At 30.8% G+C, this 14,377-nt stretch overlaps 2 protein-coding genes across 2 annotated transcripts; both read right to left on the bottom strand.

Moving 5' to 3' along the window:
- Positions 1-2,751: 2,751 nt before the first annotated feature.
- Positions 2,752-4,796, bottom strand: LOC114189851 (protein NUCLEAR FUSION DEFECTIVE 4-like). Its single transcript, XM_028078568.2, has one exon. It carries the CDS (start codon positions 4,788-4,790, stop codon positions 2,982-2,984), a length of 1,809 nt encoding a protein of 602 aa, XP_027934369.1. The 5' UTR covers positions 4,791-4,796; the 3' UTR covers positions 2,752-2,981.
- Positions 4,797-11,791: 6,995 nt separating this feature from the next.
- On the bottom strand, positions 11,792-14,030 carry LOC114192773 (protein NUCLEAR FUSION DEFECTIVE 4-like). The gene has a single exon (XM_028082585.2). It carries the CDS (start codon positions 13,836-13,838, stop codon positions 12,042-12,044), a length of 1,797 nt encoding a protein of 598 aa, XP_027938386.1. The 5' UTR covers positions 13,839-14,030; the 3' UTR covers positions 11,792-12,041.
- Positions 14,031-14,377: the final 347 nt, after the last annotated feature.

Below are 14,377 nucleotides of genomic sequence, written 5' to 3'. Positions count from 1 at the left end.
AAATAATAGCCTTTGACCTTAGAGTGAGGGTTTCCATACTGCTGTGTATAATAAGAGAAGAGTATACATGACAAGACCTATCACTGAACATCCAAGAATGGCACATGTGATTGGAGAAATGTTCACTCTTCCAGGTTGCAATGGTTTAAGTTTCTTAACGTATTTAGGTCATAATAATTTGACTGAATTATATAGAAATTTTTTCTTGAAATAATTTTTTTAAAATCCTTATCTTTAATAATATTAATAAGATATACATTTTGGAAGGCTATTATTTTCACAATATATTTTTGATAATTTTATTTTTATTTTTTATCTTGTTACAGCAAAACATATGCAAACAACGGTCTTAATAGGTACTCCCCTGAAACACATGTAAGTCAACGGAAGACCAAATTTTGTAGGGCCACCTAATAGCCTTTTTGAATTTGGACTCCTGCAAGTGTATGGGAATGGTGGGGTCACTTTCACGGTTTCTAAAATTTTAAATAATTCTATTTTGGTCTTTTATTTCTTCAAAATTACTAATTTCAATTTTCAGCTTTTTCTTCAAACTTTTACTTTTCTACGTATTTCTCCTTCTCCTTATCCTACGAGACATTGAAGTCTTTGAAAGATATTTGAACTGAGAAACCAATTGAAACTTTCTTCAAAATATGATTAGAAAAAACAATTTTAAGTTTGAACGACAAAAACAAACTTAACTCAATTAAATCAATTCCAAACTTATCTGCTGCTAGGAAATTGTTTAATTTGAATCCAGACCATTAAATATATGTTAGAATCCATCCAAAAATTGAAAACTAACAAAACATACTAAATTTTACAATTTTATGAAATTTCTCTTTGCTACCATGATTTACTAAATTTGTGGTATCACTCCGCTTAAATACAACATACGCAAGTGACCTTATTGAAACTATGAAATACCAGCAACTATGTATCTAACACAACTCGCATGCCTAATTAGTCAAACACATCATCAAATCTACACTTATCGTGAGTGATTAAGAACTAAACAAACACTTTACGAGTATACTTTGTAGAGCTATACTTGTGAAAAACACGAATTCACATTTATTTTTCATATACAATTATTTGACAATATTTTTATAATATATTAATGATCACAACGACATCTAAATTAGTCAATGATATTTAAAATTAAAATTATGTTGGGATTTTTGAATTCTAAAGTTTTTTTTTTTCACTATCTTTTAAAACAGAGCATAAGAAGAAATTTTCTTTTGAGTGTCCCGCTTGTCTAAGATTTTTTTTCTCTATATAAATTTTACAAGGAATAAAATTTAAAACGTGTGAAATTTATGGCTAATTTTTTGATGATGACTGCTTTTGTACATATAAATTTAGTTTTAAGTACATTATTTATAATTACTCTTAAAGATAAACAAATTAAACTCGGAACTTACTATATTAAAAATTATGAGATGTTCAAAGATTCTAAAAACACTTATGTTGTAGAAACCATTTACAGATACTTCTGAAAAAACCGACAGCTAAATGTTTATTTAACATGATTACTACTCTAATTTACATATAAACACAGGGATTATAATAATGATATAAGACTATATTTTTAGGAATTTAATTTTTAAAAAGTATATTAAACTTAATTTAAAATATATTAGTAGATTGGAAATGATAATCAGTTAAAAAAAGAATAAAGTGTGTGAACAAAGATCAAAGATAGGACGTTTAATAATAATAATAATAATAAAGTCTAGTGGCGTTTATGCTTTTTGATTGTATTTTCTGATTTTATTTGCTTTGGTTTTTTATTTTCAGTTCTAACAATTATTCTTTTATATTTTATTCATTTATTACTTAACGTTACAGGATTCGCTCAGATACAAAAATATAAAAGAAAAAGACTGTTTTTAATTCACATATCAACTTGATCAATCCACTTATGGGCCGTAACTTGTTGGCAACCAAAATGGGTCAAATGGGCCCTTTATGTCATCTAAATAAACCATTAAGAGGTTCATACCATACCAACAGTTTAAATGGCTAATTTAGTACACTTAAATTTTATCTCATTATTATATTAATTATTAAACTAAAAGAAATTAAAAGCTTTATCGAAAGTTTAGAGTTTATTTAAAAATTTAAATCATTATATTTTTTTATATTGATCTCTATTTTCAGAACTTAACTAACAATCATACACGTCAAAATAAATAAATAAATAAATTTCAGAAACTTAAATTATTATTATGGCTACGAAATACAACAAATCACTAAATTGAACGTTTACTAATTTTTTCTGCACAATTTGTCTGTTTTATCCAACCGTGAACATCTATTTCTGTCACCAACATGGCTTTGACAATTTCGCAGATATCCAAAAATGCAGATCATTTCTCAGTTTTTGTTTTTTTGTTTGGTGTGGACACCAATGTGAAATGCTTACAACTTGCTGATTTCACTTCTTAGACTTTTTGTTTCTGACGAGAAGTAATTGTACCAAGAAACAAGAAAAGGGTGGGAAATTAAAATGATGGATTAGCGTTTTCCACAAAAATATAAATATGATTTTAATTTTAACATTTTTTCTAAGTTTAAAGTATAAAATATCTCTCGTACTTGGTTACATCACAGTTCATATTTCACTAACCCACTATTAAGAAGCTTCTTAACAAAACATAAAACAATTAAAGATGATAGGCATAAACTGGAACAGGGTAACTTGCGTTGCATGAGTTCATAATTAAATCAGTAAACTAGCAATTAACTCAATAACACGGCAATCATGTTTCTCTTATTTTATTTGTCTGGTTCTTGAATACATGCAAGAACAAGGGACACGTCCTTTTGTGTGACAAAGAAACTGAAAAGTATACTCATAGCAAAGAAAATGTAACACATTACACATTTTTCTAACATGTATGACCAAATTATTTGTTAATTAGTTTCTCCCTTGGACCTTTCATCGTCAACAACATCATCATCCTTTATCGTTAGTCGCTGTTCTGATCACGATGAGTTGGCACCACATGTTTCTCATCTTTCTCTGCACCGTTTGCGTTCTCCACCCCCGCCATTTCGGTTTCTGACACCGTGGCTGCATCCCTGAATCTCTTGTATATGTCACCTTTGTAAAACTTTCTTGTCCTAGCCACCAGAATCAGTGAAACAATGGCACCAAAGAAAGTTGCAGCTGTGATAATGATGAAGGATAACTTGAAGCAATGAACCCCTATACAATTCAATTCTTGACCTTTCTTTCTTTCAAGCCCCAACGCTGCGAGTTGCTTCTTTGCTTCTTTGTCGTACAAATGCCCAGTCATCACCACGTTAAGAACATATAGTCCTAGTGGACTCGCTGCACTTCCGAAATTGTACAAAGTTGCATAATATTTTAGTCCAAAAAGCTCTGATATAATGGCAAAAAGTAACGGCCACTGAGCTCCAAAACAAAACCCTATGATCACCGAAGCCGCATAAAGGCCATTTGCCACATCAAATGCTATCAGAAGGTGGCCAACACACGATAGGAGCATAGTTAGAGTAAGCATGAGAGGACGAGGGAACTTGTACTTGTGTAGAAAATGTTCAGAAACAAATCCAGAAAAAACCCGTCCTAGGTAGTTCCAAATGCTTACCAGGGACACGAAAGTGCTTATGCTTTTCTTGGGGTATCGAAGCGAGTTTCCTATCTGACCCAGATTATCTATTGCAGTCAACGTGCCCCCAATACCACAGATGCTACATATGAAGAGGATGAACATGTCGATGCTGAATAGTGCTTGAAGTATTGTATAGTCCTCGCCTCTTTCGGGTGGACTAAACACATTTTCCCACCACTTGGTGTCGTTGGAAACCGCTGTAACCGAAGCGTTCCCATTAGTAGCCTCGTTCAGTTTCACTTTTTCACCCTCAGTGACTATTTTCACCGGAGAAGGATCAACCAAAGCAAGCCTTTTACTCTGCCAGATCTTATGTTCTTCGATGGAAACAACAGCAAGTGGGAGGAAGAGCAAGAAGATCACAATACCCGCGCTCACACCATACTCACTCTGAGTAAAGTTCAACCTTTTCTGTATAGTGATCATGACCAAAAGAAACCCAGCAAGACCAAGAGAGATATAGAGAAAGTTGTAGAAAACCTTGAGTTCATTGGGCTGCCTAACGGGCTTGAGGTAGCGAATGGTTCGAAGGAAAGCAAAGGAAACAGCAGCTGGAAGCCAACCTATGAGCAAAATCAAAGCCTTCGTATCGTCATAGTAAATAGCAGAGTACAATTGTGTGATGATTGCACCACTGAGACCCAAGTAGCCTTTGAGGATGCCTAACACAACACCACGACTTTCTGGGAAGTTCTTGACACAGGTGACAAGGGAACCGGTGTTGGCGAAGGACTGAGAGTTAGCACCTATGCAGATGTAGAGACACATCTGCCACACTTGGGGTCTGGCTATTTTCTGGGTGACGGAGAGCCAAATCATGAAGTAACCGAAGAAGTTTAGGACAGCACCCATGGCTAGCACCACCCAGGGTGGAGTGAGCTCGTTGATAAGACCAGACATGACTCCAACGTTAGTGCCCAAGTCCTTGAAGAAACTGAGGAGATTGAGAGTGGTTTGGTCGTAGCCAAGGGTGGATTTGATGTCGCCGGAGTAGAGACCGAACATGTAGGTGGCTCCGGCAGCAGCCATGATTAGAAAGGAGGCAAAGACGACGAACCATCGACCGGTGATGACTTGGAGGCTGAGACTCTTCATGTCTCCCCATCCATGAACACCCATGGAAGCTGCACCCATCACCATGTTTTGTGAATACCAAGCACTTCCAGCTTGTTACAATAGCTACCATTAATATATATAGTGTGTCTGAGTATTTAAAATATGAAAAATATAACAACCATAGTTAACCGTTACAGTTTTTTTAAAGGAATCTCAGTCATGTATTATGACATTAGAATCTATTACTCTTTACTTTTATTTTTTAATTTGTCATTACATCACCTCTTATAGAAAATGTTTTGTGAACTCACCAAAATTAGTATATACAGTAGATGGATAACATAAATTGAAAGATAAAATAAAAAGGAAATGAGAATGGACCAATAAAGTGTAAAGTCAACGTGCGCATGAGAAATATATTACTCACTTCTACATATTTACTGGGGAAGTGTAAGTTTTACATTTTTAAATATTTTGGAAAAGAGTGATGATGGGTTCACAACTATAAAATTTTCTAGTGTGTGAACCTTTTATATCTAATTAAGATATAATTTTTGTTTATAATTACTTTTAAATCATTATTCTGTCTACCGTTTTACTCAACCACACTAACCACTGACTTTTCTCTAACTTCTTTCATTTTATTTAAAAAATATAAAGATGACAGAAGATTGCAAGATAATTTTCCACATATGGAATATAGATGACAGAGAGGGTGTTTGAAAATCCTAAAGATATTTAACATTGTTAGTTGGCTTTAAATGCATAATCTGTTAGAGATTTTGTAAGCTTCCATTTCTGATTTGTAGCCACAATTATGGTGATCTTATTTGATATCTTGTGTATGAGGTATCTGATAAATCACTGTCACCAAATTTCCACCATTTCTCACTTTTTTTCCATCTTCTATACACTTATTTGTATCTTAATTCTGTTTTTGTCTTTCTTTGTTGTTCTTCCATTCTTCACTGTGTTTAATAATAAAAAAAACATTTGACCTTGTCGTGGTTAAAAAATAAGTCATAGTGTCGTTGTATATTCGTCATTGAAGATTGAAATTATTGTATAATATTTAAAAGGAAAAGGATTGGCAGCCATAATGAATCTTTTATTATATTTGTTTGGAGTATTTTACAACTTTATTTTGTAGTTTGTATATAAAAAAGAATAAATAATTTCAATTTAAAATTAAGAGAAATTACCATAAATTTTTTGCTTACCAAAAACTATTAAGTTATTTTTTGACAAAGTGTATTTTGTGAATTTCAAATAAAACATTTTAATTGAATTCAAACATTAAGAAAATCTTGATTCATTAAAATTTAATTTCTGGTCATATTTGCAAATGAAAGGTAGAATTAAAATTTTGCTATTACTAAAGTATGAGGGCGAGGCAAAGATAGAAACATGAGTTAACTTGAATTTCAATGAGTTCAATAATTACATTAAACTTAAATTTTAAGTGTTTTATAAATTTTTATATTTTTTGTTCAGCTTTTATTAAAACACATAAGATTTTTTTATAATTATTAAATTTTTTTTATTATATTGCTTTATATTAATTATAAAATCTTAAATTTAAAAATGAGAAGAGAAAATAACAATCATATCACACAATTAACAAAATATTTCAATTGAAAATATACAAACTGTTAAAAAACTTAAAACTTAATTAATAATATTTTTAAATATATAAAAGTACCTTTATAATAAGGTTTAAACAATTTATTAACAAAACAAAATTTCATATAATAATAATAATAAATATATGGTTTGTATTTACTTAGAAAAAAAAGTTGCTCATGTGGTCTAAAATCTTTGAATAACTTCAAATTTGTTTTGTTAAATAAATCATCCACTGTCCAATCATGTTAAAATGCTCATATCCAAATATATTGTAAGTAGAACTCTAATTCGCGAGTCAATAAGATTATCACAGGTTTAGGTTGAGTTGGGTTGAAATTTGTTTAAAAATTTCAATACGGTTGATTTTTTATCCGACTCACCTAGAACCTGACTCTCCCGGATTGGACCCGTAGTGAATTGTTTTGGTTCGCCAATCTGCAAATAAATGGTCACTCAATGTTTTTTATTAAGTTGATTTTTGCATTTGGTTCATGTTAGGTTATTTTTTTAACCAACACATAGATAAGTTGTATTTTTGTGATTTTAGTTTGTATTTGGATTGTATAAAATTTATTTAGATTTTAATTAAAATTATAATTTAGTTTTGACCGAAAAAAAGTAAAAAAATTGTACTTTTTTTTTTAAATTAAGTGATCCGTGAGCCAACCTCTTTAATCCACCAACTCATGGTGAATTGGACCGAGTTTGAATTTTGTTGACTCACTAATAAATGAGTCGGGTTAATTGACTCACTAAATGATTAATCAATGGTGAATTGGATCGAATTACCTATTTTCACAACTCTAATTGTAAGTTTATCCCACTAAAAAATATAAAATATCTATTTTGTTTAAACTTCTTATCATATAATTAAAGCATGTGTGTTCAATTGAATCTAATCTTAATTGTAAGTTTTATGTTTAGACGCATATTATTGTGTAAATCAAACCAGCTCATGGGCAACAGGGCGGCTAGGTAACTGGAATTATTTTATTATATATTATTATTAATATTATTATATTAAATAAAGAGCGAAGTTGTTGACCCTGGAATATTGGGTTCTTGTGGAATCTGGATCTGATCAATAGATACGAAACGTAGAAAACTCACTAATAAATAATTAATGGATAAAAATATAAGTGATTTTCAACAATTCCGTGTAATAATATTCTACAAGAAAATCAAATGATATACTCCAATCGTATCTGTCTCCTGATATATATATTTAGATAATCAGAGTACAAAAATCTTCACAACAAATAATTCATGGCTTGTTATAATAATCTTCTCTTAGTTATGGAGAATGTTAAATAATAAAAAAGAATTATATGAAACATATTAAAAAAATATAGATTCTCTAATGTTTTTTTTTTTGTGTTGTCATCTATTGGACATTACGAATACACTGTACTGATATTTCAAATATCATTTTAATATATTTTAAAATGTTAAAATTAATGGTAATCCGTGTATTAAGAAAGCATAGTAGAAAAATAATACATAAAAAACTAGTAGAAAATCCAAATTTATTAAAAGAAGTTATTTTAGGAACACTTGCTTAGGATTAAAATTTGTTATTACAAATTAATTTCAGATTGTAATAGGAAATAATTAAAATTAATAGTCCTGTGTAGGAATGGCAACGGGTCGGGTCGGGCACGGATAGTGTCCACCCGCAACCCGATCTACCAAAAAAAAATCTGTCTGTTCCCACCCGTTTAATCGTTGGATATCCGTTTAAAAAATATCTGCGGATATTTTTAAAACCCGCGGGTACCCGTGGATATCCGATACCCGCAAATATTTTAAAAAAAATATATATTTTATAAATTTTTTAATATTAAATTATATAAATTAAATATAAATCAAATTAAATTAAATTATAATTATAATTAAATTTGACATAATAAAATATATTTTTAATTAAATTTTAATTAAATTTAACTTAATAAAATATAAATTAAATTTTATTTTTATTTTTTTGCGGGTAACGGATACCCGCAGGTACGGATAGTATGATATCCGTATCCGACCCGTTTATAAGCGGGTATTAAAATACCCGTTACCCGCTATCCGCGGATAATAAATATCCGCATGTAGTATTTATTCGTCACGGATTTTATCAATGGATGTGAGTATTTTTGCCAAGTCATGTGATTTCTTAGGAAAATTTGTATTAATATTGTTTATGTTAATTTGCAATTCATATTCGATAATAATACAAATTCTTCAAGCAAGTGTAGAACAATTTGAAGTTCGTCATTTAAAAAAATAGAAGCACAATAATAACAGTTTATTCCTAAATTAACTATTTAAAAGTATGGCAACCTTAATATATTTTGGCTAGAATTTAAAATTAATTATAATTACAACAGTAATTTTGGAATCAAATAATAACAATTATAATAATTATCATCATACTTTATTTTAAGTGCCTGATCGCTTCACTATAAAGTAGAGAAATCCTTTAATCATATTACTTATAAAAGTTAAAGTAATCACTTTAAAAGTAAAGTTAATAAAATAATTACTTAAATTTATTTTTTTTACTTAAATAATAAAATTGATAAACATAAATAAAAAAAATAAAAATTTCTTTATATATAAATATAGATGAAGTGAAATAAAAAAATGAATATGCGGAATAAAGCCACACAATTTTGATATTAATTAATTATAAAACTATCATTAATATACTTCTTAAAAATAATTATAATAAAAATATTAAAATTATTATATATATATATATATATATATTAATTTATAATTTAATAAATACATTTTTATTGTCTATATGTCATTACTACATTCAATTAAGCTTTTAAATTATATCACTTATTTTTTAAACTAAAATTTTATACTATATGATAGATTTTAATTCAATTTTACTATATTAATATAATTATTATTTTTAAAATTAAATTACTATTTTGAAACAGGATTTGATTATATGTAGTAATTAACTACATATATTAGATTATTTTAACTGAAATTTTTGTTGGAGCATTATTTTTTTGTTATTCAAATTTTGTAGTTTATATAAAAAATTCTCTCTCTTTAATTTTTGAACACAGTGAGAATATATATTGAGGAATGATATTTTGACAAAAAAATCTTTAACAAACTTGATAACTTTTTTACCTTTTCCTAACAAGTGAATTTTTTTAAAAATAAATAAAAAATAAAAATAAAAAACAATATCTTAGTATAAACAAAAAAAAATTTGTCATTTTTTTTTTCAAATTATAATTTTTGATATATCTTCATCTTATGTAAGGTCATGACATTTCTTAGACCGACTAAAAAATATGGTGACATTCCTGGACTGACACAACAGGGTAAAGAGTATAAAGGGACAATTGGACATGGGTCCAATACATGAGTTCAAGCATTTATAAGTGATTTTGATGTAATTAATAATTATAAATAAATTCCTTATAATCTTCGAGATATTTTAGTAAAAAAAAAACTATATCATTTATCATCTTTCTTATCTTTTTAGAAGGCTTAGATATATATGATGTATAGTCATTGTGACTATAGATAGACACTTGAAATTTTTTGACCATGAGTTGTGATTTCCTTATTTTGACCATCACTGGCATTCATAATAAACACTCGTTTAAATTCCTTTATTCTTGATTTAGCGTAACTTTATAACAGAACTAACGAACCACTAATAATACGAAGTCCAATGAAAATATGTGTCCTCGTACCGGTTATTATTTAGGATTATGTTCAGGTAAATTGTGTTTTCTTTTAATATAATTTTATATTTAGTTTTCTCAATTATTATTTTTTTTCGTTTTTCTTTCTATTTGTTTGGAATTTAAGTGTAAGTCTAAGTTTTACATTGTTTAGAAATGAGAAAGTAGAACATTATATAAAAATAAAGACTCATAAAGATTTTGGATTGAGAGTGATGTCAATTTCTTATACTCAGGTCTTATTAGTGTTGTATCTCTCCGGTAAAACCTCCTCTGTAAACCTAATAAGTGGTATCATAATCTATGGTTAAAATTGGATGTAAACCTAATACTATCTGCCTACGCAAACCACAGACCCAGCAGGTGGAGGAAGAAATCTCCGACCACCGCTCATCTCCCATCATCAACTTTTGTTTAGGTAAATTTCCTTTATTCTGTATTATTATTAATCAAACATGTTATTGCTACCATGATGATGCATGTAATAGTTTGACTAGAATTAGAAATACATGCACGTGGGTGACAGTTGTTGAATTCCCTTGTTTCCTTCATCTGTCAGTTAACACAGTTGGATTATAACTTATAAACTTTGATTTGAACAGTTTCAAGTTAAATACATGTTAAATATTGATGCAAATGTGATTAGTATAAAATATTTTCAGTTATATAGTAAATTTTAGATTCTGTTAAATTATTATGTTTAACAATATTTACAATATTTCAAAAATAAATAATAATTAGGTAAGTGAAAACTAATGAGAGTTAAATCTGTTTATAACTAAGAATAATAAAGTAGTTTAGTGGTTAGATGGAAAGAAAGTAAAGAAAGGGACTAGGATTTATAAAGGATGGAGAAAAAGGTCATGTGTTAAATTTAAATAATGTGAAGAAATAAAATTAGTTTAGTAGATTCAGAAGTAAGAATAAAAGAGGTTGTGAGTTTAATCGACAAAAACTAATATTTGCTGATTAACTAAAAAAATCAGTTTGTAATTAGAATTCTATGGATCTTATTTTAAATTTAAATTTGGAGATAAATTTTGATTTAGTGTATGTAATTGGTGTCCTATATTTTTACCTTACCTAAATGGTTTCAAAGATTTAGTTTATATATCACTTTTTTTCCAAATCATCAAATTATAGGAGAGATTCACCCAATTCGGTTATTGTCTTGGAAATGTCGAAGTTTCATCAATTCACTTTTGAAAATATTTTAGTAATTGAAAGAGTTAATTTTGTATTTGTAAAAAAAAAAAAGAGAAATTAAAAGGTAAAATAATAAACGCAAAGTGTATGTAAAAGTTCGTTGGATATGAAAATGATATAATTATTTTTATCATAGCATAACACACCCGAAGATGCCTCAACCCATTTACAAGTGTTTTCCTACTTATTTACTATATCTTCCTACAAGTGTTTTCTTGGAACTTTTCTTTAATATTTAAATGTCAAATTGTTGAGTGCCATGACAAATAAAACTTTGATTAGAGTGATATACGTTGACTTGATTAGCTGTAAGAATCATATTATTATTTTAGGTATACATCATATATATATTTAAAATTAGACTCATTTTGATAAATAATATAGTTTAGTCCATGTATAGTGTTGTTAATCAGACACTAGCCATGCAGCCACTTGCATATTATAATTAAATGTGCAAACTTTAAATTTCTTTTTTCTTTGATCTTGTGTTACCCTTTGCTGATTTGAAAAGATATATATAGTCAAACCACGAAGCCGAAGCAAGAATAGTCAACCGCTACAATAACGCGGCAATCATGTTTCTTTTATTCTATTTTACTCGTTCTAGAATAAATGCGAAAAAAGGGCACGTCGTTTTGTGTGACAGAGAAAACGAAAAGTATACACTACGGCAAAGAAATTGTGGCAAACTATAATGTTACATATTACATTGTCTAATATTTAAGGCGACATCATTAATTAATTAATCTCTGTGTGAAGCTTGACTACAACAAGATCATCTTTTACCATATTAGTCCTAGTTCTGAGTCGGCGGCACCATATGTTTGGCATCTTTCTCTGCCTTGCTCGTCTTCTCTACCTCTGCCATTTCAGTTTCTGACACCGTCGCTGCATCCTGGAATCTCTTGTATATGTCACCACTGTAAAACTTTCTCGTCCTAGCCACCAAAATCAGTGAAACAATGGCACCGAAGAAAGTTGCAGCTGTGATAATGATGAAGGATAACTTGAAGCAATCCACCCCGATACAGTTCAATTCCTGTCCTTCCTTTCTCTCAAGCCCCAACGCTGCGAGTTGCTTCTTTGCTTCTTTGTCGTACAAATGCCCGGTCATCACCACATTAAGCACGTATAACCCTAATGGACTTGCTACGCTTCCAAAATTGTACAAAGTTGCATAATATTTTAGTCCAAAAAGCTCTGATATAATGGCAAAAAGTAAAGGCCACTGAGCGCCAAAACAAAACCCGATGATCACCGACGCAGCATAAAGCCCGTTTGGCACATCAAATGCTATCAGAAGGTGACCAACACAGGATAAGAGCAGAGTTAGAGAAAGCATGAGAGGACGGGGAAACTTGTACTTGCGGAGAAAATGTTCAGAAACAAATCCAGAGAAAACCCTTCCCATATAGTTCCAAATGCTCACCAGGGACACAAAAGTGCTTATACTTTTCTTGGGGTATCTAAGAGAGGATCCTATCTGATTCAAATTGTCTATTGCAGTGAGCGTGCCCCCAACACCGCATATGCAAGTTATGAAAAGTATTAACATGTCTATGCTGAATAGCGCTTGAAGTATCGTGTAGTCCTCACCTCTTTCTGGTGGACTAAACACATTTTCCCACCACTTTGTGTCGTTGGAAACTGCTGTAACTGAAGCGTTCCCATTAGTAGCCTCATTCGGTTTCACTTTTTCACCCTCGGTCACTATTTTCACCGGGGAAGGGTCAACCAAAGCAAGCCTTTTACTGTGCCAGATCTTATGTTCTTCTATAGAAACGACAAGAAGTGGGAGGAAGAGCAAGAAGATGACGATACCGGCGCTCACACCATACTCACTCTGAGTAAAGTTGACCCTTTTCTGTATAGTAATCATGACCAAAAGAAACCCAGCTAGGCCAAGAGAGATATAGAGAAAGTTGTAGAAAACCTTGAGCTCATTGGTCTGCCTAACCGGCTTCATGTAGCGAATGGTTCGAAGGAAAGCAAAGGAAATAGCAGCTGGGAGCCAACCTATGAGCAAAATCAAAGCCCTGGTGTCGTCATAGTAAATAGCAGAGTACAATTGTGTGATGATTGCACCACTGAGACCCACGTAGCCTTTGAGAATGCCCAACACAGCACCACGACTTTCTGGGAAGTTCTTGACACAGGTGACAAGGGAACCGGTGTTGGCGAAGGACTGAGAGTTAGCGCCTATGCAGATGTAGAGACACATCTGCCACACTTGGGGTCTGGCTATTCTCTTAGTGACGGAAAGCCATATCATGAAGTAGCCGAAGAAGTTTAGGATGGCACCGATGGCGAGGACCACCCAAGGTGGAGTGAGCTCGTTGATAAGACCGGAGAGGACTCCAACGTTGCTACCAAAGTCCTTGAAGAAACTGAGGAGATTGAGAGTGGTTTGGTCGTAGCCAAGGGTGGATTTGATGTCGCCGGAGTAGAGACCGAACATGTAGGTGGCTCCGGCAGCAGCCATGATTAGAAAGGAGGCAAAGACGACGAACCATCGACCGGTGATGACTTGGAGGCTGAGACTCTTCATGTCTCCCCATCCATGAACACCCATGGAAACTGCACCTATCGCCATGTTTGTGGATAGCAAGCACCTGGTAGTAGAATAAGGTGCGTGGAAATTGAAGTCAATGTATATGTGGATACAGTGTGTTTCTCCTGTGAGAGTGTGTATTAAATATATATAGACTTGTTTTCTCTTTGTTCCTACTTAATATTCAGAGAGTTGTTCTTTTCTCACTTGGGATGGCAGCTGAATCACGAGAGGAAGAGAAAAACAAAACTATCTGTATATACATTCCATATTCTTAAATAAAATTTGAATTTGTTTTCCTTCCTCGAAATTTTATCTTCTTAAAAAGAGTAAGATATTTATAATTAATGAAATACTATTAAAAAGAGTGTATTAATTGAATACTATTTAATTAAATGAAATGCTATTAAAAGAGTAAGATATAATTGAATTTAATAGTAACATTCTTAATTTCCTTTAATAGAAGAATAAAGATATAATTAATTTAAATGTCATATTTTTTTATAAATAATAAATTTTTTTTATAATATATTTATAAATAGTTAATTAAGAATACAATTAAAATATCGTGTGAACATATA

This window comes from Vigna unguiculata, chromosome 7 (genome assembly GCF_037176805.1).
Source record: "Vigna unguiculata cultivar grain cowpea cultivar isolate G323 ecotype 2 chromosome 7, ASM3717680v1, whole genome shotgun sequence".
NCBI classification, from domain to species: domain Eukaryota; kingdom Viridiplantae; phylum Streptophyta; class Magnoliopsida; order Fabales; family Fabaceae; genus Vigna; species Vigna unguiculata.
The sequence above is the reverse complement of the archived record's forward strand: the minus strand, read 5'-3'. Positions and strand labels throughout refer to the sequence as shown.

Bases quoted from the DNA above. Each gene is read 5' to 3' on its own strand.
- LOC114192773 (XM_028082585.2), bottom strand. From the start codon at position 13,838: ATGGCGATAGGTGCAGTTTCCATGGGTGTTCATGGATGGGGAGACATG.
- LOC114189851 (XM_028078568.2), bottom strand. From the start codon at position 4,790: ATGGTGATGGGTGCAGCTTCCATGGGTGTTCATGGATGGGGAGACATG.